The 26,642-nt window shown below is 43.5% G+C and overlaps 1 protein-coding gene and 1 long non-coding RNA gene across 3 annotated transcripts in view; one reads left to right on the top strand and one right to left on the bottom strand.

The window, feature by feature from the left end:
* LOC147018435 (uncharacterized) overlaps window positions 1-7,168 on the bottom strand; it is a 7,470-nt gene extending 302 nt beyond the window's left edge. The window contains exons 1-3 of the long non-coding RNA XR_015062385.1: window positions 7,048-7,168; window positions 1,038-1,155; window positions 1-243 (exon numbers count right to left, since the gene is read on the bottom strand). The exon at window positions 1-243 is cut by the window's left edge and continues 302 nt beyond it. This is a non-coding gene — a long non-coding RNA (uncharacterized LOC147018435). The remainder of the gene's footprint in view (window positions 244-1,037; window positions 1,156-7,047) is intronic.
* Window positions 1-26,642, top strand: part of LOC147018433 (caM kinase-like vesicle-associated protein) — a 179,226-nt gene that overhangs the window by 63,089 nt on the left and 89,495 nt on the right. Inside the window, exon 1 of one of the 2 annotated variants that reach the window (XM_085898068.1) lies at window positions 7,408-7,454. The exons of the other annotated variant lie outside the window; for it this stretch is intronic. Coding sequence (XP_085754194.1) covers window positions 7,423-7,454 — 32 coding nt within the window. The 5' untranslated portion in view covers window positions 7,408-7,422. Of the gene's footprint in view, window positions 1-7,407; window positions 7,455-26,642 lie in introns of those variants that run through there. 2 annotated transcript variants of the gene reach the window in all.

The raw sequence follows: 26,642 nt of genomic DNA, 5'->3' as shown, positions 1-26,642 counted from the left end.
GAAAATTTTCATCTCTGTACCTGGGGAGCCTTGTAAGCTGGCTTGCCAATCTTGGTGAGCAGAGCTGCAAACACATTATGCAAACAATACAGACGAATATTTGTGGCTAAAGCTGCAGATGTTGGTTTTCTGTAAACGTTGTCCATCCATTTTTAGTTCTTCAAATGGACTTTAAGTTCCACGCAGTTTCACCACCCACATTGTGCATCCACGTATGTAGCGAAAGGCACAGTAAAGATACACCTGTCAGGAAAGGTGGAGCAATATACTGTTATTGTTCTTATCTGATCCCCTAGCTCATGATGCTCACATTTCAGGTTCAAATCCCATATTATGTACCCGATGTATTGTTCCATTGTCTCTTAATTTCCTTGTAATTAATGTAAAATGACAATGACCTTTACTAATGTCTTTGACCTGAACGTGGTTTGTGCACAAGCTCTTCCATGAGCATGAGATCAATGGAAAAATAAAAAATAAAAATGAGAGACCCCTTTTACTATGTTTAAGCAATCTAATTAAATATGGAAATACTGATGAAATGTCGTGTTTTGCGGTGAAATACCATTTGTAATGACGGCTGGTAATAATAGCGCCTATTTCGATAAAGAAATCCCTCTTTAATTGAGTGAAAGCCAAGGATATAGGAGATTGAAGAAAGCTCACAGTATGACCACAGTTTTGGTAATATTGCAAAATACTCCTTGGGGATGAATACATAGAAACATTGAATGAAAAAAAGTTTTTAAATATGGCATAAAGATAGGGAAAGAGCAATTGGACTGAAATGTTTTTTTTTGGTTTTTTTTTTACCCCCATGGTGGTTTGGACAAATAGCATACTGCAATGTTTGTTTGGATTTTAAATGGAAACATCATCCATGGAGGAAACCTTCTCTTCTTCCTCCGCTTCTTTTGTACGCAGCACATGGCGACAGGTCGAATAATTTTGCTGGGAGCATGGCTGTGCCACTGATGCAGTTCCCTTAGGTTATGGCAGGAATTTAGAATTTGATCAGGATACCGGATATAACTCACCTGCTCTTCATGAAGGACTTTGTGGGGGTGTTTAACATCCACCAACTGGCCAGCAGATGGGATGCCCAGTCTTATCTTACCTCCGAGGGACGGCACACACATGGATCAATCATCCTTCCTGTGAAACAGCACGGTGACGGTTATATCTCAGTTGTGATTCAAACTCAGACTAAACCGCTAAGAGGTGTTGTGCATATGATGGAGCAAATGTACTTGTGCGACACACATTCACTAAAACATTGTTTGAAGCCATTAATGTGAAAGTATAAAAAAAAAACATTGCCAAAACATTATTGGATAGGTTGGGGTAGAACTAGTGTACACCTTAGAGCTTAGAGGAAAACATCTAAATTAGAAAATCAATTCCATGATATTCCAGTTCCCCAGGATTGGCTTATATACCAGCTAAAGAGTTGCTCCCCTGCAACATAGTTGTTTAGTTGCTATATACCAGCTAAACAGTCCAATTGCTAACTCAATTCAGCCATAAAATTGACCTTTCATTGCAAAGAAAACGTCGGATATGCACAGACGATGTAAAGTACTGTACACAGGTTTAGGTTATTTTCACTTTTCTGGTGCTATTCCCCATTAAACATTTGTGCCAATTAGGAATGTGCAATGAAGGTAAACAATAACTTAAATTTCTGTGAAAGTTAACTTAATATCGCAGATACCTTTAAGTGCAGCACTGTATATAAAACTAGAATGGCACTGCGTAGCACGCACATACCTCTGCCAGGCTGAAGAGTTTACATTTTGTTTCCAAATGATAGGCCGGATCTGTATCTGGACCTGAACCAAAATCTAATCAGCTTGTTCTTGTCATCTACACAACTCATCCACCAGGTACAAAACTTTATGAAATATCATGCTCTATACTGAGGCTTGTAAAAAGTATTCAACCCCCCTCCAAAGTTCGAGTTCGAGTATTAGCTCCACTGTCTGGGTCACACGATCTGCAGTGAACAGACCGTCTTTGTACCGGCCAACTTTTATATTAGTATATTTTTTGTTTTTGGATATTTTCCACTGGTTTAGTGATATTTTTTCCCCTGTGATATTGGCTTTGAGTTGAATCAGTACACCAAATTTCAGCCTTCCAGCCCACTTAGAAGGTACTAAACATTCATATCGGTGAGTGAGTGAGGCAGTACTGAGAAAGACCTTCTTATATTTGATATACACTGCACAGCCTTCCATGGCTGCTGCTTAAAAGGTGAAATGAAAACTTGGCATGCTCAGCTGAACATCTCAATTCTTGCCATGGCAATATTCTGCAAAGCATTTCTTTGTCCATTTTGTCTTGGGTCATGTGACACAGTAAGCAGACCGAGGCTGCATCAGTAAGCAGACACAGTAAGCAGACCGAGGCTGACACAGTAAGCAGACTTATATTCGTGGATATTTTCATTTACAGAAAATTTCCTGCTGTCTTGTGTTTTTGTTCCTGAGATAATGGCTTCAGTATGAAAAATTTCAACTTTCTACCCCACATGGAAAGTACTCAACATTGATGTCAATCAATGTGTCAGTGAGTGGGAGAGTGGATATATATATATATATATATATATATATATATATATATATATATATATATATATATATATATATATATATATATATATAAATAAATAAATAAATATATATCACACACACACACACACACACACACACACACACACACACACACACACACACACACACACACACACACACACACACACACACACACACACACACACACACACACACACACAAGCATTTAAAGGCCATTTTCCCCGCTAAAGCAGGGGTTAGCCTTCTGGGCCACATGACAATCTTCTCCACTTTACCCTGTTTTCTGCATCTCCCCTTCTTAATCCCCTTGCCCACATTTCCTCTTCCACCACATTGAGCCAAGTTTTTCTCGGTCTTCCCCGTCCTCTACTTCCGACTACACTCATTTCCAACACTCCTCTCACCCAGTCACTTTCATCCTTCCTCAACACATGAGCCAACAATCTCAACATGTTTCTCTTCACAACCTCCATCACAGACTCTATTCCCATCATCTTCCGCAAGTCATCATTTGTCTTCCTCTCTCTCTCAATGATACTCCACACATCCACCGAACCATTCGCATTTCCACCCTTTCCAGCCTTTGTTGCTGCTCCATGTTCAGTACCCATGTCTCACTCCCGTAAATCATCGTATTCCTCACACATGTAGCATACACCTTTCCCTTCAGCTTCAACGACACTCCCCTCTTCGTCAGCATGCCACTCAGTTCCCGAAACTTCTTCCATGCACATCTCACTCTAGCAACCGTCGAAGAGTCAGATCCACCTTCTCCATTCAGCATGTCTCGGAGATAGCAAAATGTTTTCACCCCTTCCAGCTTCACACCATCTCCAAGATCCAACTCAACAATTCCTTCATCGGCTGCTCCCTCGATGCACACCTTACACTTGAATGTGGCTGCCACACTGGTTAATGACCCTCTCACCCCACTACATTTTCGATGAACCCATTCAGCACACATTGTACACTGAATGGAGTTCACTCCGCCACCCTTCCTGCACACAGCACACGGCCACTTCCCAGTCCTTTCCACCTCACCACATGCTTTACCACTTGCCATCACCTTCGTCTTTCCGATATTCACCTTCAAACCTTTTGCCTCCATACATTCCTTCCACTTGTTCATCTTCTCCTTCAGTCCATCCATACTCTCTGCAATCAACACCAGATCATCTGCATACAGCAGCTCCCATGGTAAACCCTCCTTTACCCTCCGAGCCAGCACCTCCATCACAACTACAAATAGAAGTAGACTTAGTACCGACCCCTGGTGTACTCCTACCCTCACCTCAAACTCACCACTATTCCTGTCCTTCGTCCTTACAGCTGTGCGCGCTCTCTCGTACATGGCCATCACTACTCTGATCAACCATTCCTCCACTCCTAACTTCCTCAATGCCCATGTCATAACCACGTGGAACCCAATCAAATGCTTTCTCCAGATAAACAAACCCAAAAAACAACTTCTTCCTCTTCTCCATGTACTTCTCCTGCAACTGCCTCACAATAAAAATTGCATCTGTCGTTCCTCTTCCTGGCATAAATCCAAACTGCATTTCCTCAATCTTTACCTTCTTCCTTATCCTCTTCTCCAACACCCTTTCCAATACCTTCATTCCATGCTCCAATAACTTTATTGCTCTATAGGAGCCACAGTCCAGAGGGTCACCTTTCCCCTTGTACAGAGGGACGAGGGTACTCAGTTCCCAATCCACTGGAATGCGGCCTTCTTTCACCACCAGATCACAGATCTCTGTCATTCTCTTCACACCCCAACTTCTCGCTGCCTTCAACATATCTCCCACAACTCCCGTCGGCCCTCCTGCTTTTCTACTCTTCATTGCTCTTATAGCTTCCTCAACTTCCTTCTCAGTTATCTTCTCTGCTGGTCCTAAAACTGGGTTACTCTCGATGTTGCTATCCCATTCATTTTCTACATTCAACAGCCTTTCCATATATCTCTTCCATCTTCCTTTAATTCCATCTGAGTCCACAACAATTTGTCCCACTTCATCCTTCAAGCAACTCACCCCCGTCACATCAAACCTCTCTCTCGCTATCTGCTTTGCAATCCTGAATACCGCTCTCTTACCCTCCTCCGAATCCAAGCGTTCTCCGAACATTTTCCTATGGCCCTCTTGCGCCTTTGCAACCTCTTTCTTTGCAGCCTTCTTGGCTTCCTTATAACTTTCATGTGCAGCCTCTTCTTCCACCGTATCCTTTGCCTTTTGTCATTCCTTGAACTTCTTCCTCTTCTCTTCAATCGTCTTTCCAACTTCATCACCCCACCACCATGTTTCCGAGTGCCTCGGTGGTCCTTTTGTCCATCCACATACCTCACCAACGGCTCCCAATAGACTATCTTTCATTGACATCCAACCACTTTCAAGCTCAACCACATCATCTTCAACCATACTCAGCCTCTCTCTTAATGCTTCCTTCACTGTCGCCTCTTTCAACCTCCACACCTTCATCCTCGGTTGGTACTTCACCCGCCGAATTCTCCGCGCACCTTTCACCCTTATATCGCAGACAACCAGGTGGTGCTGCAAAACAGTCTCCTCCCCTGGGATCACCTTTGTGTCCCGGAGGTTTCCCCTATCTCGCCGACGCACCATCAGGTAGTCAATGGTTGCCGTCAACCCACCTGACATGTATGTAATAAGCTTATTATCTGCTTCCTGGAATTGAGTATTACAGATCAACAGATCAGCTCCATCAGCAAACTCCAAGATCCTTTCACCTTCTCCATTTCTCACATCATATCCATAACCCCCATGGACTCCCTCAAACCCATCTGGACTCCTTCCCACATGTCCATTCAAGTCTCCTCCAACCACAACAACTTCCTCATCTTTCACATTTTCCATAAACTTCTCCATCGCACACCAGAACATGTTCTTCTCTTCATCGCTTCGACTGACCTGCGGGGCATATCCCGAGATGACGTTCACCAAGAGATTTCCAATCACAATTCTCACCATCATCAACCTTTCACTCACTCTAGTCACACTCACTACACTGTCTACAAACTCCTCAGAAAACATGACACCAACACCATGCACGCCTTCCGGGCACCCTTGCCACGTAAACTTGTACTTCTGCCCCTGCCTTCCCTTCACCATTCTCACACCACTTCCCTTCCACCATGTCTCCTGCACACAACATATGTCCACTCTTCTTCTGACCAATGTTTCAACCACTTCTCCAGATCTCCCTGTCATTGTCCCTACATTCCATGTACCAAACCTCAGAAACCGATCTCCACGTGGGGCATCAGACGATTGGTCATCATAAATGGAAAAATTTCCTCCCTTGCTTCGATCGGGTTCCCCACCTTGAGTTTTAACAAGAGGGGGTGAGGACCCCCACGGGGTACTTCGAGCTGTACCTTGCCCATCAGTTGTACTCATCATGGTTTCCTTTTGAGGCGATGTTTTTATGGCCGGATGCCCTTCCTGACGCCAACCCTTTTAGTCGCCTTTTACGACACGCAGGGACACGGTGTACCTATTCTGACCGTAGTACACACCGCAATATATATATATATATATATATATATATATATATATATATATATATATATATATATATATATATATGTGTAGTATTATTATCCCTCCTAGCTTGATAGAGCAGTGAGGAACAGTTTGCATCCCATAGCAACTGAAACTGCGCAATCATGACATTTAATGCCATGATGCATTTATCAGGTAGGAAGGGCCTTATTTTGGTATATATACATAATACTGTGTGTGTGTGTGTGTGTGTGTGTGTGTGTGTGTGTGTGTGTGTGTGTGTGTGTGTGTGTGTGTGTGTGTGTGTGTGTGTGTGTGTGTGTTACGTGGGAGGGGGATCCATAGCTAGAATGTGATAATGGTCGTATGGACTGTCTGCACTGCATTTGTTAAGGCGCTGTCACACCTTGACGATTTAGCCAACGTATGCCGACTTATGAAAAATGTATCTAAAATGCTGGCACACGTCGAATACGTTATGGGTAAGTTTTGTATACGTTAAGAGCACGCTGAAAAACACTGCCATATGTCGTAGTACGCTGGCTTTCATCGTTGTACTTTACGGTTGTCCTCAAATTTTAGCATGCTTGAAATTTTATGACGTATGCCAGCGTATGACTCACACGTTCCACTACGCTGGCCATAAGTTGTAGGCACGTTATGCGAGCGTTAACACACGTCGACACACATTACTTGTAAGTTACTCATAAGTTGAAACACGTCGAGGTAATGATTAGCGTACCTGAAACTTATTTATAACCTATGAGTAACGTGTTGTAGGCACGTTACACGATCGTTGACACACGTCGAGGCACGTTATGCGATCGTTGACACACGTCGAGGCACGTTACTTGTAAGTTAATCATAAGTCGAAACACGTCGAGGTAATGCTTAGCGTACCCAAAACTTATTTCTAACGTGTAATGTACCTCCAACGCATATTGACGTCTTCCGGACGACCACAGAACTTACTGAACATGTTTCTAATTTACAGCTACCGTATAATGGCGTATTGGCAGCGTTAAAAAAACAACAACAATAACTTCCGATATTTCGTCACGTGCCATTACATCACGTCCGATTGCCTCTTCAGTTTGCTCATGTCTTATTCTTAGTTCCTCCTCTGTGAATATTTTCTGTTTGAGGATATTGTCACGTCGACGTCGAAACTTAAAAGCAAATGTCCGAATATATTTTAAAATTCGTGATAGACTAAAAAAAAAGTAATAATAAGAAAAAAACAACAACAACAACTTCAGATATTTCGTCACGTGCCTTCACGGAGCCAAGGAGAAAAAAAGAAAATGTGCCTTGATGGAGAAAATAAAAGTTTCGGGTATGCTAAACATTACCTCGGCGTGTTTCCACTTATGAGTAACTTACAAGGAACTTGTGTCGACGTGTGTCAGCGATCGCATATCGTGCCTACAACTTATTCCCAGCGTAGCGGAACATGTGAGCCATACGGCGAGTACGTCGTAAAATTTTCAGCATGCTTGAAATGTCACGACGTATGAGACGTACCACGAAATATGACAGCATACTTCATCGTTTTTCAGCGTGCTCTTAACGTATACACAACTTACCCATCCCGTATTCGACGTGTGCCAGCGTTTTAGACACATTTTTCATAGGTCGGCATACGCTGGCTAAATCGTCAAGGTGTGACTGCGTGGTTGACAATTGCAATTCTCAGGCGGTTATGATTTAAATCGGGGTGTGGCAGGTTTTTAACAGGCTACGCCACGAGTTTATCAGCGATACGTGCAGCGCACTATGCCTAAGTTAAACTATCGTTGGGCATAGGTTGTGAACGCCGACAACAGGCTAAGCATTCGTTGGTTTAAGTTATCTATAAGACAACGAAATGTTCTGTGCCCATTATTAATATGTTATGCATACGACCAACACGTTATGAATACGACCAAAACTTCAAAAAAAACCATCAAAATTTCAGCATACGCCAACGTTTTACATACATTTTTATACGTTGCCATTGCTGGCTAAATCGTCAAGGTGTGACAGCGCCTTTAAATTTACACCTGTACTGGAGACATGTCAGAGGTAAGCGTCTCCCATAGAGCAGTACAGGGTCGGAAGGTATTGTGTAAAACCTCCTGTTTGAATGCGAAGCCAAGTGGAGGGCTTGAAGTGAGTGACAATGTGCAACTGAACGTGCTGCATGCATTGATTTGAGATTCCACTTGGGCCTTTTGCAAGGAGGACTGTGTACTGCAGGAATAATGTGCTATAGCGAATCTCCTGGATGTGGGTGGAACACTTTATCCCATCGCCACCTTTGCGTGGCTGCACAGCCAATGGATGGAGCAGCCACATGCTGGGGTGGGGGGGGGGGTAGACCCAAACGCCAATATTATCCCGTTTGCGCATGCGCATAGAGACTTCCCTGCCTTCCTCATCACTCTACCCTCTTAGCTCTGGCCCTGCTCTTCGTTCACTACTGCTTACTGCTGGGGATTCTTGAGTCCTGCACTCTGTGTCTTGATGCCGTGCTGCATCGTGGCCTTTACCTTGGACCGTCAGTTCTCAACTTGACCTGTGGTGCAGTTGGACGTGTTGAGTGAGCGGGACATCTGAGTGGAGATGGGATCAAATAGTGATCATTCAAACCCTCTCATGTTTCATTTCCCTCTTTTGTGTAAGTCAGTATATTGGTGCCATTGGAGGAGGAGTTAGTTATTTCATTTGTCGACGTCCTCAGGTCCCCAGGTCCCCAGGCAATGATGTGCCATGCCCATGCATAGTGATGGTGTCTCACCTGATGGCACTGATCCTGACCCAATGGGCACCATGGCGGCCAGCAATGTGGGCCATTGGTGCATTGCTGGAGTCAGAGATGGCCAGGCTGGAGTCAGAGATGGCCAGGCTGGAGGGTCTGCCTCTCCCAATGAGTATTAGAGGACCAGAGTTTCTTCTTCTTGGTGGTGTGCAGGGTTAAGTGCGGGAGGGGAGTGGTGGAGTTGCACGGGCCTAGTCTTTCTTACAGGCTGTATTAACAGATAGTTATCCCTAGTATGTGTCCTTAATACATCCAAAATAATGATAAACTAGACAATTCACACACTTCGGTCTGCACTTTAATTTGAACCACTGACCCCTCCTTTTCTCCTCCGCCACAAAGACAACAATATTATTTTTGAGTTAATTTGATTTTTTGTTTTTGGCTCAAAACGACTTCTTGAATGAAACACAATCCATTGCACGTTTCTAATTTTGAATAATCTACAGTGTGTTGGGGGCAATAAACAAGTTGGTGCTTCACAACTCCATTCTGTCTGAATCATCAGTGCATGAAGAGATTCAAGGTAATTTTATAAAAGTAAAAAAGAGTAAAGTTCTGTCTACTCATGTCAAAAGCATGGACGACATCTCAGAAGATGGTCCTGATCTCCTTTCTGAGGTCCACCGTCTCGATTCATGCTTATGCTAACAGGAATAAAGTGTCCTTTGGGATGGTGAAACTTATTGCCATGTGTTCGGCAAGTTTCTGAACAGGTTTGCCTGTACATCAGCTGTAATTATTGACTCGATAATTTTGTTTAAGGTGAGAACGACACCAACTGGTCCTCAAATTGAGGGGATCAGTCCTGGGCTCATCCTTGTGTCTCAGTATGACATTAGCCCACAGGTCCCCTGTCATACATAAAGAGTTACATTAAAATATTGATGGAGAAAATATCATTTCAAAAGAACAGTGTTTAGGGACCTATGCACTGACCCATTTGGGACCCATTTCATGAGAGGTAGTGAGATTGCCCTGGAACTTTTCACATCGAAGGCTAGTAAGCTCTGACTGACCTAATTGTTCAGCCTCATGGTCTTTTGTTTTACAAGTTGATCCATTTTTCGAGTGTGGGGTACAAAAAGAGTTGAGTGCTTTCTTTTACTGTTGCTAGAGGTCTGTAATCCAAGACACCCCAAACTCCTCCAACCCCATCAAAACCCCACCAATGATTTGTTTATATCTAGAGCAGGATGGCAGAGCATTTGGAAAAATAAGACATCATGAAAAGCAAACGGTCTTTATGACTGACAAAGATAGCTTACAATCAATGCATAATACTATCAATGATGTTTAGCATTGAAACGTAGTCTCTTGCAAAGTCGAGGAAAACTTAATGACAACACAGAGCCATGGGCAGATGCTTTTTGGGCAAAACAGAGACAGGAAGAGAAGGCAATGTATTAGACTGGAAACTACATTCGATGGCATGTTGGTCACAATAAAAAAAAAAGGCTGAAATGCAACTGGGCTGGACACACAGCAAAAATAACAGGAAACGATGGACAACAACAATTCCAAGCTGGCAACCGAGAGGAGAACCTGAAAGAAGCAGAGGTAGACCAAAGGTACGATGGAGAAATGACATTGAAAATTTCAATGGAGACAATGGCCTGGAATTTCAGGGAATACACAGATGCCAACCCTCCCGATTTCATCGGGAGGCTTCCGAAAATTCACCCAAACTCCCGCCCTTACGATCACTATCCTTATCCTCCCGAAATTTTGATATTTTTGCACTGTTCACTAATCAGAATGTACTAGTATGAGAATTGAATGAAAAGCATCGTCTGCTACGTATAGCATGTGGTAACTCCATAACGTTCGCTGCTACCAAATTGTACGTAAAAAAATTGCAAATTCAAATGAGGAGCAGCGAAACATTGGGTCTGGATCTCGCTTATGCGATCATGCACTGAGATTTAGTGCATGCGGTATGTGTGCAATACAGTGCATGCGGTATGTATGCAATACAGTGCATGTGGTATGTGTGCAATACAGTGCATGCGGTATGTGTGCAATACAGTGCATGCGGTATGTGTGCAATACAGTGCATGCGGTATGTGTGCAATACAGTGCATGCGGTATGTGTGCAATACAGTGCATGCGGTATGTGTGCAATACAGTGCATGCGGTATGTATGCACAGTGTATATGCATGCGATACGCTCACTGCATGCAGCTGGGCCCCGTACCAGCCCGGCGGTCGCGACCACCGTGCGGTGTTTAACAGCCGCTAGAGTTCTACGAGTCGCGCTGCAGCTGTGGAACATCGACTTCGAAGTTACCGATGCTTCAATCCCTCGATGTTGATTACGAAATGGCAGAAAAGAAGCTTACGAAGACCAAGAAATGGTCTCAGAAGTACAAGACCGAATACAGTCTCCAATACCCGTGTATTCGAAAGTCTGAAAGAGGAATTCATCATGCGTATTGTACAGTATGCAGCGTTGATATTTCAGTTGAGCACGGAGGTCGCGATGATATTCGGAAGCACGTTGGAAGCAAACGGCACACAGACATTGCAAAGGAGAGATCTTCGAGCACGAGTACCGGTACACTTCTGAATTATTTCACCAAACAAGGGACAAGCGAGGAAGAGGATGTTACCCGAGCGGAACTTCTCTTTCGTGGATTTATTGTGGAACATAACTTGCCCATATCAGTCTCAGATCATGCTGGACCTCTATTTCAAAAGATGTTTCCAGATTCAAAAGTTGCTTCAAAGTATGGATGTGCAAGAACAAAAACTTCAGCAATAATTGGTGAGTTGTCAAATGTTACTGCTTCATCTATTGCCGATATTGCTAGACTAGCTCCATTTAGCCTAGCTACAGACGGTAGCAATGACAGTGGTGAGGCCCAGCTATATCCTGTCCTGATTTCGTACTATGACAACAGTGCTGGGATTGTGAAGCAAGGTTTGCTAAGTTTGCCTGCGTGCAAACAAGATTCCACTGGAGAAAACATTTTCAAACTGCTTGATCATGAGTTCAGTGACAGGAAAATTCCGTGGGGAAATTGTGTTTCCTTTTGTGCTGATAATGCCTCTGTCATGGTGGGCAAGCACAAAGGAGTCGCTGCTTATATCCACAAACAAAATCCAGAGTGCTACATCATGGGATGCCCTTGCCATATGATGCACAATACGGCCAAGAAGGCGGCTCAGGCCTTACCCATTGAATTAGATGACTTTCTCATCGATATTTACTACTACTTGGACAAAAGTAGTAAACGCGTCAAAGGAGTGAAAGCACTGCAAGAACTCTGTGATGCCCCGACACACAAGATTCTGAAGCATGTCGCAACAAGGTGGCTGTCCCTTGGTCAGTGCCTAGACAGGCTGATTGAACAGTGGGAGCCACTTCGCCTCTTCTTCAAAGAAAAAGTACGAAGAAAAATGCAACCAACTGTAGCCAAGACTCGAACAACGAGCAAGAAGGACGGCACTGTATCTACTGCCAGTACTGGCACTGCAGGATCAAGCACTAGTGGAGCAGCATTCACCACTACCACTGCAGTATCTGCTGCGAAGAAGACAGCAGGGACAGCACCAAAACCAATGCTGAGAGCAGGAAGCATCACCGGCCCTTCATCACGTTCATCTACAAAGCAGATCCCTTCAGAGTCGAGAAAGACTGTGATAGTCCCATCTACAGGCAAAGAAGGACCCAAGTTAAGTTCTGCTTTTGCCAAATCACTTGATAGAAGCTCAGCAAAACCTTCGAATCAGAGGTCTTCTTCCTTGGCTGCACCTACCTCAAGCTCTCTCCTCAAACGTAAAATTGGATCTGGTACTACGAGTCTGACCTCTTCTGCTGGCAGTAAACGCAAGTGTGATCGCCCTGCGGCTAAGTGTACTACGAGTTCTACAACTAAAAGCGCATCTTCCTCAAACACTGTGCAGGAATCTAGAGAAAAACGTGTCAACAGGATGTTCTTGTCTCCACAAACAAAACTCTATTGTTTCTTCCTTCGATATGCTAACAAGCTTTTTGAGAAGGGGAATCTTCTGCTCCAAAGAGACGAACCCTGTATTCATCTCCTGCACGGAGAATTGAATGGTCTTCTGAAAGATATCTTCGTACGGTTTTTGAAACCATCGGTGTCATCGGTTGCTCTGGTAAATGTACCCTTCTCTGACAGAAATCATCAGAAGAATGATGAGGACCTCATGATTGGGAACGATGCCAAACTGTATATAAGGGAACAAAGGAGTCTCAAGAAATCCACCTTCACTCTGAGTGAGTCAGACATCCAAGGTTTCTTCAGTGCAGTTCGCTCATATTATGTGAAAGCCTGCAATTACATCTTCAAAACCTGGCCGCTAGATGATGAATTAGCCAAGCATGCTCAGGTGTTGGATGTTAAGCTACACCAAGAAGTGGGGTTTGACTGTGTGGAGTTTTTCATCAAGAAATTCCCCTGTCTGTTCAGTGGCGGTGATAGTGACATAGACAGTCTTGAGAGTGAATTCGCTCACTACCAGGCAGACGCCTCCATAGCTACAATTGCTACTGAGACAGTGAGATTGGATGAGCAGTGGCATCGGATTTCACAGCTCACAGATCCCTGCACTGGTGCCAAGAAGTATCCTAATTTGAGCAAAGTGATGAAGGGAATCTTGGTCATTCCTCATTCGAACGCATCATGTGAGCGGGCACTCAGTCTTGTACGGAAGAATCATACTGAATTTCGTCCCAATTTGAGTGTCAAAACCCTGGAAGCTCTCTTAATTGAAAAACTAGCTCATAGCACCCCTTGCTACCAGAGAGAATACAGCAAAGACATAATCAGAAGGGCTAAAAGAGCCACACAGCTGTCACTCAGCAAAGCTGCCATGGAAAAAGCAAGCAGCAGTAGTACCAGCCAGTAAGGTAAGAAAAATATTGCTTCTTTTGTGTTTTTTGTTAATCTTTGATTGTCCCCTAACTTACTAATATTAACATACATGTAACATTAAAAAGTGCACAATTTTCCCCTTTTTTGTTCAAAAAGTGGGAATTCTTAACATGTTAAATGCTCCAAAATAGGGCTCAGAGGGCACTAGAGAGCGTCTAGAACCCCAGAGCTTCCAGGGCCCTAAGGCGGGCCCTGGACCCCGCCGCAAGGGATGAGCGCTCCGCGCTCGAGATGTGCGCTTTGCGCACATTATTTGGTGTCGGTTGCAAATCCTCCCTAATTCTGATTTCCAAAAGTTGGCATCTCTGGGAATATATAACAATGGACCCCACATTAAGGGTGGCCATCACCCTGCAGAGTACTGAAATAGGCTTGTCAGGTCTGTGTTTATTCAACCCCCTCCCTCCCCCACCCCACGGGCAACCATTTATAGTGAAAGCATCTATAATAATCATATATTTATGGTGTCAGTAGCAAATCAAATTTTGTTTGGTGTTGTGAATAGTTTTTCCCCTTTGTGGCACAATTATGTCGGTCTATGATTGATGAATACATGTCCCACACTATCTGTAGAGTTGTCCAAAAAACAAATTCTGAAACTGTATTCTTTCACTATATTGTACCTTGTATGACACCTCACTGTCTCAGACTCTAAATGGTTCAAATAATTTCTCTTCTTTAAAGGTTTCTGAGTCAGCATTCATTAATATTGCTCACCATGTGCATCATTTTGATGGGTACCTGTCTGCTTCTCCAAATGTCCTTTTAACCCTTTGAACGTCTTTCTTTATAATACAAGCTCGAGTTAAGGTCTTATCAACCTCCTTTGGCAACCTCGACAATACCTCATATCCACAAGCAAGTGGTCTTGAGATTTTGGAGGTATCTACATATTACTACTTACAGCATAATGACCCTTCCTCCATGTATATCGTATCGATACCCCCTCCCATTGTCTCCTATCTCTTCCCATGCTCAAATCTATTCTCTGCCCACTCCTTCTCTCCCCACATTCCATGTCTTCTTCCTCATACAGAAGTCAGGTTCATAAAGTTGCTAAATGACAGAGGATGGCAGGTTGACAGACAAATAGTGAGGCAGACGAGAACAGGTGGATATGAAACGCACAAAATACGTCACTGTATTGAAAGGGCAGTGGTAGTGAGAGAAAAAGATGTGACGAGGTCAGTGAGAGATGAACGGATCAAAACCAGGTATAGGAGATCATGACATGGTGATTGGAAACAGTCAGGAAAGACTGGACAACAAAACAAGAGATGACAACAAATTCTACTCCCTTTCTGTTCCTTCACTCAGTTTCAATTTTTTTCATTTTAACTGCATTACCCCAACCACTCCTGTGCATATCTATTAAATATATGGCCCTTGACATGGTATATACGCATAACAGATGACAATGGTAATATGCTTCACCCTTCCAGAAGCGTGTCCATGCATTTATATGGAATCTTTATGCTATCATACGTTCCCAAGCAAGTTTCGCTTACGCTGGTAACAAACATAATGTGATAGAAAAATGTTTGTCAACTCGATGATGTTTTCAACATGGCTGATGTGGATGGGCACTCCAAGCTTTTTCTGCTTGGCTCTGGTAGTATACGGTTTATTGAGCTGCATGTGTTTTGGTGCCGTGCACAAGTCGAGACTGTCTACCGTACTGGCAAAATTGGTTATTAATGGCACTTTAATGAGAAAATGATAATAAGGAATACTCTGTATTCCACAATGACTTGTCATAAAAGATTAATTTGGAAATCATTTTGACATTTCCTTGTGAATAATTGATTTTATATGCAAAATCTAAGGCCAGGAGGAGCTTAGACGTTGCTGTCCGTCGATGCTGAGGATGATGTCGGTGTCGGTGTCTCAAAAGAAAGGGAGAAGGAAGGTGTCGAGGCCGATGATTGCATATCGGTTGGTGTGAATAGAGTCTGATTCTGCTGAAGATATGTCTGCCACAGATACACTGGAAAGATGGGTTTTGTTGCTCTGGTTGCTGTGTCCCATGCCGTCTCTGCCGTCTGGAATCTGCTTGCAAGTTTTGCTTGGACTCGACGTTCTTTACACCTTGCCAAACTGTATGGCGCCGAGCTGATCTACACTCAGCCGCTTCCTCGCAGTTCTCCAGCGGAATATTGACTGCAGTTGGGTATCGTTTTAAGCAGTCTTTGCAGCACAGCTTTGGGTAACCACAGTGACAGTTACCCCAAAACAACTCTCTATTGAACACTATTTAAGGGTGGAACTGTCATCCATTCTCACTGTGTGTCCCATCAACTTCAGTTCCCTTGTCAGTAAGATAATCTCTATACTTGGCATAATGGCAAGTTGCAGAACCTCTGTATTTGTCACATGGTCATACCATTTGATATCGAGGATTGAGTGAAGGTGGCATAGTTGAACATTGGTTAGCTTATTTACGTTCCCATTCTCGCAAGTATAGGTCTCAGATGAATAGAAGAGAAACGGCTGCACAACAGCTTTGTATACTTTGCATTTAGTGGGGAATTTAATGGCACATTGAGACCATAACCTCTTCTTAAGACAGCCAAAAGTACCTGCGGCAGAGGAAATTCTAGCAGGTAGCTATTGTTTTTGGACACTGTGCTGCCGAGGTAGGTGGACTTGTCTATGGCATTTAGAACAGTGTTGTTGATGGACACTTCTGTCTATAGATGGCAACCCAACATGTCCCCTCTGTCTACCCACCCGACAAACCATCACACATACTGAATGATGATTACCTTCCCCTCCCTGGTCCAACAAAGACACCTCTTCAACACCTCTTCAACACCTCTTCTGCTCTACATCTCTGGGAGCATCCTGTAGATGCTGCTGGATACTTGAGTTCCACCTGTCTTTTCATTTGATGAAGGATTGAGGCAACAACAACAACAACAACAACACCCAGGAGGTGGTTGATGAATGACTTCTTGATATTAACAAACTAAAATCAGTGCTGACATCTGTAAACTTCATGATCAGGCACTGAATAGTGGTCTTTGAGTGATCTATCAGGGCAGTATCACCTGCATACAGTAACCCATGCACACAGTTAAGTTGCCTTTGATTTTGCATGTAGTCAGTGGAGGTTGAACAACTCGCCATTGTTTCTGTTGTTGATATACACTCCATCAGGGACCTCTTTGGATAAATTTTTCAAGATGGCACGCAGGTACAAGGTGAACTCGAACAGCACTCGGTAGAGTGCATACCTCCGCCACGCTGAACAGTTTCCGTTTTGTATTCCACTGATAGGCTGGATCTGCATCCGGAGCTGAACCAAAATCTAATTGGCTTGGTATTGTCACCTACCCAACTCATCCATCATGTTTTGTCAGAGGTCGTCCACAAATTTTTGAAGTATCGTGCTATATATAGTTTTTGGCTCCATCTCAATGGTGAAAAATCACTTAGGAAATAAAAAAAAATTCTCGGATCCGAAATCAGGTCTTCACCAAAATCGAATTGATTCGTCCTTGTCACACAGCCAACCTGCCCACCAAATTTCATCTGAATATGTGCACAACTTTTTGAGATATCCTGCTCACATACAAACAGAGGTGAAAAACAGAACCTCCATCCACCTTTGGTGGGCAGAGGTAATACCGGTGGAGCAAGCATGTGTGGTGGATCTCAAGAACTCAATTGTCCACTCGGGAAAAGTACATCGAAAGAGAATCTTTAATTTCACGTACGTGGAAGGAAGAGCACTAATTGCAAGGCATTCAATGATCTCGACTAACAAGAAGCCCGAAGCAATCCCTCTTATACTCATTTGACATCCAAAAAAATAGGAGGGTGAGACATTTGGCAATTCAACTACGGGAGAACTGATAGACACAAGGCGAAAGTTTGCAGTGTTATCAACCAAGTCAGCCTATTTCTATGCAGCAAGCAAGACCTTTTTCATAGTACGATATTCATTTATCAATATGTCGGTCAAAAGACTGTCGGTAAAAGGGAAACTTTACTGACAGCCATTTCGACTCCAGTACAAAAATTAATTTTCCAAAGTACCAGCAACAAGTGAATATAATTGAGAATACATGAATATAACTATTTTTCTTCCACACATGCAACCCTGTTTCACTCCGTTAGTTACAAGAAGGGTTGGGATGTAGATCTTGATGTCGCTAATTGTGTTTGCATGCTGTCATGGAACTTCCCAATCATTGTAATGTGTTTTTGAGGGCATCCATACATTGCCAAGATCGTCTGCAAGGCCTCATGACTAACAGAATCAAAGGCTTTGGAGAAAATCTACAAAAAAATGAACAGTTACATGTTTGGTTCTACTGCCTTATTGAGTTGAGAGAGGGTGAAGATCATATCGGTTGCGCTGCAACGAATGCAGAAACCACTCTAGGTTTCTGGTGGGATAGTTTCACTCATGGTCTGCAGTCTCTTAAGCAGCATTTTCTTTAGGATTTGTCCAACAAGAGAAAGCAACGAGATTCCTCTAATTATTGCTATTCTGGTGATTCCCCTTATGGTTGAAAAATGATACAATAACCATGTCTCTGAAAGCTTAGTGTAGATATTCTGCATCCCAACAGTCTGCAAACAGCTTGTGCATGGCATACAGCAGTGTATCACCAACATGTCTGTACACTTCTTCAGGTATCCCATTCAGACTGGGGCCTTTCCCATCAGCCATGACTTTGATAGCATCAGTAACTTCTTCGAATGTAGGTGGGTTGCCAAGATCATTGTGTTGGGTGCTGATGCAATAACTATAGGAGTTGATCACTCATAGTGGAGGGTTTGTTGAGAAGAACCTCAAAGTGTTCTTTGCAGTGACAGAGAATATGCCCGTTCAGTTATTAGGTTACTTCCATCAGCAGATAGCATAGGACGGGTTGGTGAACTGCAAGGACATAGAATCATAGATTATCTTCATAGCAGCATAAAATCCTTGTATGTTGTTTTGTCTCCTAGTTCTTGAGGCTTCTCTGTTTTCATGATCCATTAGTCATTGAAGGTTCGCTTTTGCTTCTTTGAGTTTCTGTTTTGCAAAACAGTTGTAGAGTCTGCTTTGTGATGACATATGATTAAGCCCTCTGAGGGGATAGCAAGAGGTCTTGGATATTGGAATCATTTTCATCAAACCAGTTTGCATGCTTCTGTGTTGGATGACCAAGTGATTGAGGATGCTGCACTGAAGACAACCTCACGATCATCCATGTTATCTTTATTTCTGTCATCTACACAGTTAACAAGTGAATGACTGATAATTGTTTGAAAGGAGTGAAATATTGAGTTTTTTTATTTGGCTCTTTAGCTTTGTCACTAAAGGCTGCTCTACTCCTCTTGACATGAAGGTGGAGCCAGAAGCATGCCGGTAACAGCTGATGGTCAGTGACACCATTACACAGACAGCTCTTTTCCTTGGTTGCTCTTTTTTTGGAACTGCACCTTGGAGACAAGCTCAATTATATCCTTCCCTCCAGGGCTTCAAGCAATCGGTACATCAGCATCTCATGCGATCCTCCATTCCTACCCCTGATATTTTCTACCCCCATTAACCCAACCTAATTCAATCCTCTTACTTCCAGGTTACGATGTTTCCTCTGCTCCTCTCTTTTGTTTTTTAGATTTTACTGTTCACTATTCCCTTGCTTATTGTGCCCACTATGCCCCCTCTGCCCCACTGTCAGTTCTGTTTTTTTAAGCTCTCTCCTCGCTCTTCCATGACATCGATATTGTATAAAACAGCAGAGTTGAGCTGATGGGGGAAGAAGAGGGAGGTGATGAGGGGTTTGGGGGGGGGGGTGGCTATAATTAGGTTTACCATTAATAGCAGGACTACATAAATGATGACTATGTCTTGAAACTCAATGCATCATTTAGCGAGAGCTCTTAAAATGTAATCAAATAACTCGTTGAGCTTTTATCCAAGGACAAGGCGAATTTCAAACTGCTGATATTAGAGTCTAATCATGGAACTGCCAAGCATAGTGCATATATATATATATATATATATATATATATATATATATATATATATATATATATATATATATCAACGTTTCGCTGGCTTCATGAGGCACAATAGACTGATGAAGCACAGTAGGTCGATTGTGCCTGATGAAGCCGGCTGCGAAGCCGGTGAAACGTTGCCCTGAGACTGGGTCTGCTCTCCCTTTTTTGCTCAAATTAACGGAGTCGATCTAGTTTTTACTTTTGCTTGGAAGCGCCTTCTTCGTCTCTAAAAATGTGAGAAGAGAAGAGAAGAGTAGAGTTCTCATGCTGGCAAGGTCAGGCTATCCAGGTGCTGATTAACTCGTTTTGCAACGACGCTATGATGTCCATTTTCCAAGCAACTCGCTCGTCATTAGGATACGCTTATTACTATGAAATATTTCTTGCATTGCTCCATCCAATCCCCAGGTGACTTCCCTTGCTGGTTGTGTCTTTGTGAAGGACTTGTACTATTTCAGAAAGCTAAGTATCCCATCATTCTCTGGGTTTCCTTGTTATTTTTGGCTTTGAAATGTTCAGGAGGTCGTCGTAACACAACACACCATAACCAACGTTCCACCAACATTCAAACGGATGGTTTGCTTTCTGTTACCACAAAGTTTCATCACAACGTTATGCTACAACATTCAAATAACCTTGCGGGAACATTTGGAAATCAATAATTATCTATTACTAAAAGGAGAAGCGTGTGTGTGTGTGTGTGTGTGTGTGTGTGTGTGTGTGTGTGTGTGTGTGTGTGTGTGTGTGTGTGTGTCCATCACACTTTATTGTAAAGAGTTCCTGCTGTTGTAGGTTAATAAAAATGGTCCCACTGGACCTGTGGCTTATCTGGAATTCCAATTCCAGACTAGAAGGGCACTCGGTAGAGCGCATTCCTCCACCACATAATGCCTGATCCACGAGAACATATCTAGCCCAATACATTTTTGAAATATGATGCTATTTATCGGTTTAGCCGGATCTCTCAATGGTGAAGAATTAACTTTAAAAATTATCGGATCTGCATTCGGATTCGGATCTTCACCGAAATTGAACGAATTCTTCCTTGTCACACACCGAACCTGTCTGCAAATTTCATCTGGATCCGTCCACAACTTTTTGAGATATCCTGCACACAAACAAACAAATGAAATTGTTCGTTGAGCAAGGAATTGTCGGAATAACTTTGTCATATCTCCATGATCTCTGAAAAAACAAAGACCTGGAGTTTGATCTTTCAAGGTCACCAGATTTGCCTTGACCTTGTGACTTCAAATAGTGACGAGCTATGCATGCGCAAGATCAAACCTCCCTGGAATGAAACCAATAACAACGAATTTACAACACTTGAAATTTGTTGCCATGGTAACCGGAAGTGGCTGAACCAAATTTCATCATTTTTGGCATATAATAGGACACTCATACCAAGATACCACATGCCAAATTGGAAGTCAATCAGGATCGAAATAACGTTTTTATCACATTTTGAAATCTTTGACCCGACCGGTAAGAAGGGTGTTGGTGTGACACCCCAATGAGACATATGGTTGGATGCAGAATTGGAAGATGCACATTTTGGATTTGGTTTGAAGTCGATACGACCATTTTAGCGAACGTTATTGCTAAAATAAGAATTTCGGCTTTTCGGTGACCTTGACCTTTGACCTAGATTCACCAAAAATGACAAGTGTCTAAGTTGGACCATGGCCGATGTCTGTACCCAGTTTGGTCATGATCGCTGAAACGGTGTCGCTGCTACAGGGTAAACAAACACACAAACAGACAGACAGACAGACAGACACAGACAGACACACTCAACCGACAAATATTCGGATTTCGGCAATTATCAAACAGACAGAGAGGGGTGAAAACATTACCTCCTCCACCTTCGGTGGCGGAGGTAAGAAGCTAAAAATGTTTCCATTGTAAAGATAATAATCGATTTCCTTGCAACAAAAATTCATGTCCGTTTAATCATAAAAATGCCAGTTCTGAAAGCCCTCCTTTCCAGGCCCGTCGCTGGGGGGGGGGCATTTTGGGTGTACTGCCCCCCCTTGGCGAATCTGGTGCCCCCCCCCACTTGTACACCACCCATTTATGCCCTGTTGCACCCGGTTGTGGTCAGCACCTGCCGTGGTCGGCTGCTTTGTACTTCTGATGTTTAAGTTAAATGTTGTGTTTGGTGCTTTGCATATCCCACATCTAGTGCTTTGTGCATAACCTTACCTCTGTGTAATTGACTGCTTTAAATGCGGACCTTGTGGTATCTTCAGGCTGGTCGTATTTGCTGTTGATAGTTTAACGTGATGATCGCAGGTCATAGCCTACTGTATCTTATTTCAAAGTGCACTGATTCTAGTGCCAACCTCCCCCGTTTAGTCATTGTATCTCTGGTATATTAATTTTTCTAATGCCAATTCTTGACAACACCTTGTATAAGTGCACCTGAATTGGTGCCAATTGTCTAATCATTGAATATTTGCATTGTGAATGTGCCAGTTTGTTGCGGCTCTCCTGTATTCGAATAATTTTAGGCCATAAACATCGGAACATATTAAATCTAGCTGAGATCAATTTGGTTGGTATGCAACGGCAACCTCAGTATAGATGCGTCAATGCTGCATGAATACAATAGCATACCGGGTTATCAAAAATATAAAATATTATAATTGTACCCCTCCCCCCCATCCAGTTCATATGCCCCCCTTAATACTGAGCCCTGGCAACGGGCCTGCTCCTTTCCCTGATGGAGGAAGAAGAAGACGAAGAATAAGACGAGGACGAGGACGAGGATCTTTAAAATAGTGGTTCCAACGGTCTGACAGCAGGAACCCTTTTGAATAAAGTTTGATGGACATGGAAGGAGCACGGAATTATACATCGTAATACTTCTCGAAACAAGATTAAAAATATATATATGAGTACAACACAGAAGTAGCACACAAACAACCAGCAAGACGATAACGACAACGATGTGTTATATTTTTTGGCACGTTTCACTTCATTTCTTCATTACATTGAGAGTCACAGATAGATGTGCAATATGTTTGTGATGTGCAACATGTTGTTATTTGATTAAACCCGTCAGCGAAGTGACAGGAGGCACACTGTACCTCCCGAATAGTAATAATAACAATAATAATAATAATAATAATAATAATAATAATATGAATTCCCTTTCAAGGGGGCCCTGGTGAAGGTGGCTGACTCAAGATCTTAGGGTCCTGAGCTTGAGCCCCCTATCATGTGGTTAAAATAACACTAGGTGGGTTGACTCAGCCTGTCATCTTTCTGAGGTTGGCAAAATGAGTACCAGCTCTTACTGGGTAGAATGAGCCATTCAAGTTTCTGACATGGGACAGGTGAGCCATCCACGATTGGATGTCATCCAATCGGGATGGGTGAGCCATCCCTTGCCAAAGAAAAACTGCTTTGGCAGCCCGATGCATCTGAACACGTGAAACGAGTGCTTCTCCTTCTTTCAAGGGGAAAGCATGATGGTTTGGAGGTAGGCACACTCACCTTTAAGCCGGCTAGCCTGGGTCTGAATCCCTACCATGCGATATAAACTGTCATCCCAGTGTTTCACAGGCAAGGTGATTCATCAATGTGTGTCGTCCCTCGGATCGACGTTACAATAGAGTCTCATCCGTCGACATTAGTTGATCGTGAACGTTAAAGATCCCACGGTGTCCTTCGCGAAGATCGGCGAGCTATCGCAGGCACCATGATCAAATTCCTACCCAAACTACTGTTGGGAAGGCAATGGCAAACCACTTAGTTATAACCCTTGCCAAGAAACTGCTCGAGCAGCAGCACTGAGCCTGCCTTCGGGCAGAACACCAGAATACAAATCCCTTACAAGTAGCTTTAATGAACACAGGCTTTTGGACGCTTTTCAACACGCCAAGCTTTTTTTTTTTAGGACACTGAGCTTTTGTTTATGACATTTATTTTGCACGTTTTATACTTGTTTTAATGTAGTGATGAGCTTGACCCACTCATGTTCAGAGTTCAAACCACAGACATGTCAGACTGAAGGTTCAAACTCCAACCATTACACCACTGAGATTACATTCATTGTGGGAAAATAAAAGGCCATTTCGTTCCTGAATTCCCAAAACGTTCATAAAACGTTTTATCCACAATGTTTGTCCAATGCTTAAACAAAACGTTTAGCCTTAAGCATGAGTCACATTTGCTCTACGGCTAGGATACGGCGGCCGTACCCCCCTGAATTGACAGAAACGTGCAGCAGCCGCAGAGTTTCTGAGGTGGCCTCAGGGTGGCCCTACGACGAATGGCTATCTTTTACAGGCCGTAGTGGTCTCCGTGGAATTAAAGCGCGGAGTTATAACTTTTTTCATTTCTTGGTTGGCCGGAGCAATTCGACAAGCCGTAGCCATGACGTAGATGTGTTCCACGTTGATCGTACGTAGGGCGTACGGTGGGCTTGCGTTATTCGTGCGTTTTCCGTAGGCTCTTATCAATGAAAAAAAATGAATTTTGCCAACCCCCAAAAAATTACGGCGGCCGCACTACTTCCACGTTCGCCTGAGGGCCCCCCTGCGGTCGCCTTGCTGGCACCTTGAGGCTACCTTGCATCTGCCTTGAAAATTCTATGGCCGCCGCAGGGATGCCCTAAGGTCACCGTGCGACATCCAAATTAAAGACCGTACAGCACCCCCACATTTTCGGTCTCCACAATTTCTAAATACCCCATGCGGCTACCCAAAAAATAAAAACATATGTGACTGCTACATTGTGTGACCGTGGAAATACTGCGGCCGCCCTATAATTGCTGGTGGCCGTCGATTTTTTAGACCCTACGGCCGCCGAGCCAAATGTGACTGAAGCATAAGGTGACGTTTTCCTCCACCGTTTATATTTTACTTAATGTCGTTTCAACGTTATTCACACATGAAGGAAATGTATACACCATTAAGTAAAACGTTATATAAAAACGTGCTTACAACGTTATTTCTGACTACTTTATTAGCTTTTACAACTTTCCAGCAACGTGGTGATACAATTATGTGTGATGGCAAAGTGGACTCCCTTTTACCCCATGTTGTTTTAACATTAATGGTGGCTTGACTGTTAAAATGAAACAGTGAGTGTGACAACCCGAAAAGTTTCACCTGGCCGTTTTCACTGACAATCAAATCATTCTCAATTTTTGTTACCCCTGCTCCTCTCGTTTGATGTCCCTGCTCCATGTTCTGCACCTACCTTGTGAGCTCATTTTTTTGTCACACTGTCGAGGCTTGTATGAGACCGTACACACAGAAACGCACAAGGGGAGCATGAGACAAGAGGGGCAGGAGAGGGAAGGAAAAAAAACAATGGGGAACAGAGACATTAGGAGATCTGTGAAAGGGAGAGGGATGGGGTGGGGTACACGGGGTATACGAGATGGACACTACAGGGACTTTCGGGAAGGAAAACAGAGAATTTGAAGGAGGTGAGTTTGGTATGGATTAACGAGGATAAAATAGTTTGTTCTTTTTGGATGGGGGATGATAAGAGATGGTGGTGAACAGTTGGTTTGAAGAACTGGAGGGACGAGTGGGATTGAAGAGAGCGTGGGAGTTTGTTCCAAAGACGGGAAAAAAGAGGAATGAAAGAGTGAAAGTGAGCAGTGATTCTTGATTTTGGTAGTTTTACTTGAAAGGGGTTGCTGGCGGACCTTGAGTGCCCTGCGGAAATATAGGGGGAGGGATTTTTGGGGACATATCTCAGACAGAGCAAGGGGGGGGGATGGGGCTGGAGAGGAGATGGTAGAAGACAGAAAGGCCACCGACGTGCCTGCAGTGAGAGTTAGAAGTCCAAAGACTCAGCCTTGTCGTGGGAGATACCAATAATCCTAAATGCCTTGGTTTCCACAGTGTTAAGCCAAGAAAGGTGAGAGGTAGGAGCACCAGCCCAAAGTAGAGAGCAATACTCTATCAGGCTTTGGACCAAAGCTTTGTTCCTGGTGAGTAGCTCAGGTGTGCTAAGGAAGGACTTTGTACGATGGAGGATGCCCAATCAGCAACTGGCTTTGGAGGTCAGCTTGGAAATGTGGCTTTTCCAGGAAAGATCATGGCAGATAGTGAGACCCAGAAGCTTAAAAGAACAGACTTCTTCAAGAGGATTGTTGAGAAAGTAGATGGGGGGGCGGGGGGGAGTTTTCCAGATGGTCCTTTCAGAGAGACTTAGTGAAAGTGTGAGATTTGTCAGGGTTGAAAGACATGTTCCACGTGTTGGACCAGTTTGTGATTTTATCCAGATCTGTAGAGAGTGAAGAAGCTGCGGCTTGCCGGTCTGAGGGATGACAGATGGTATGGCAGAGGGTGGAGTCATCAGCAAAGAGATAAAGAGGATTTTCCAGAGAGTTAGAGAGATTATTTATGAAAACTGAAAAAAGAACAAGGCCCAGAACACTACCTTGAGGAACTCCAGCCTGGACAGGAAAAGGGGATGAAAGAATTCCATTTAGGGCCACACGTTGGCTGTGACAGGAGAGGAAGTCTGCGAGCCATGAGTGGAGATGTCCTTGGATGCCATTGGAAGAGAGTTTGGTGAGCAGGGCAGGGTGCCACACCATATTGAGGCATGCAATATGTCGAGAGAGATGGCTCTGATTTCATGTCTGGCAGTGAGGATCTCCATCCATTGTTGGGAGAGCAGAAGTAGCATATCCAGGGTAGAGTGACCTGGTGTGAATCCAAATTGATGATCGGAAATCAATCCATTGGAGAAGAAGAAGAAGGATTTGCTGTCTGAAGTGATGATGGATTCCATAAACTTGCTGATGATTTGGAGAAGGCTGATTGGTCTGTAGTTGCAGGGA

The sequence above is a fragment of the Eptatretus burgeri genome, chromosome 10 (genome assembly GCF_056783735.1).
Source record: "Eptatretus burgeri isolate ZD-2024b chromosome 10, Ebu_testis_v1, whole genome shotgun sequence".
NCBI lineage: Eukaryota > Metazoa > Chordata > Myxini > Myxiniformes > Myxinidae > Eptatretus > Eptatretus burgeri.
This window is presented reverse-complemented; position numbering and strand designations above follow the sequence as displayed.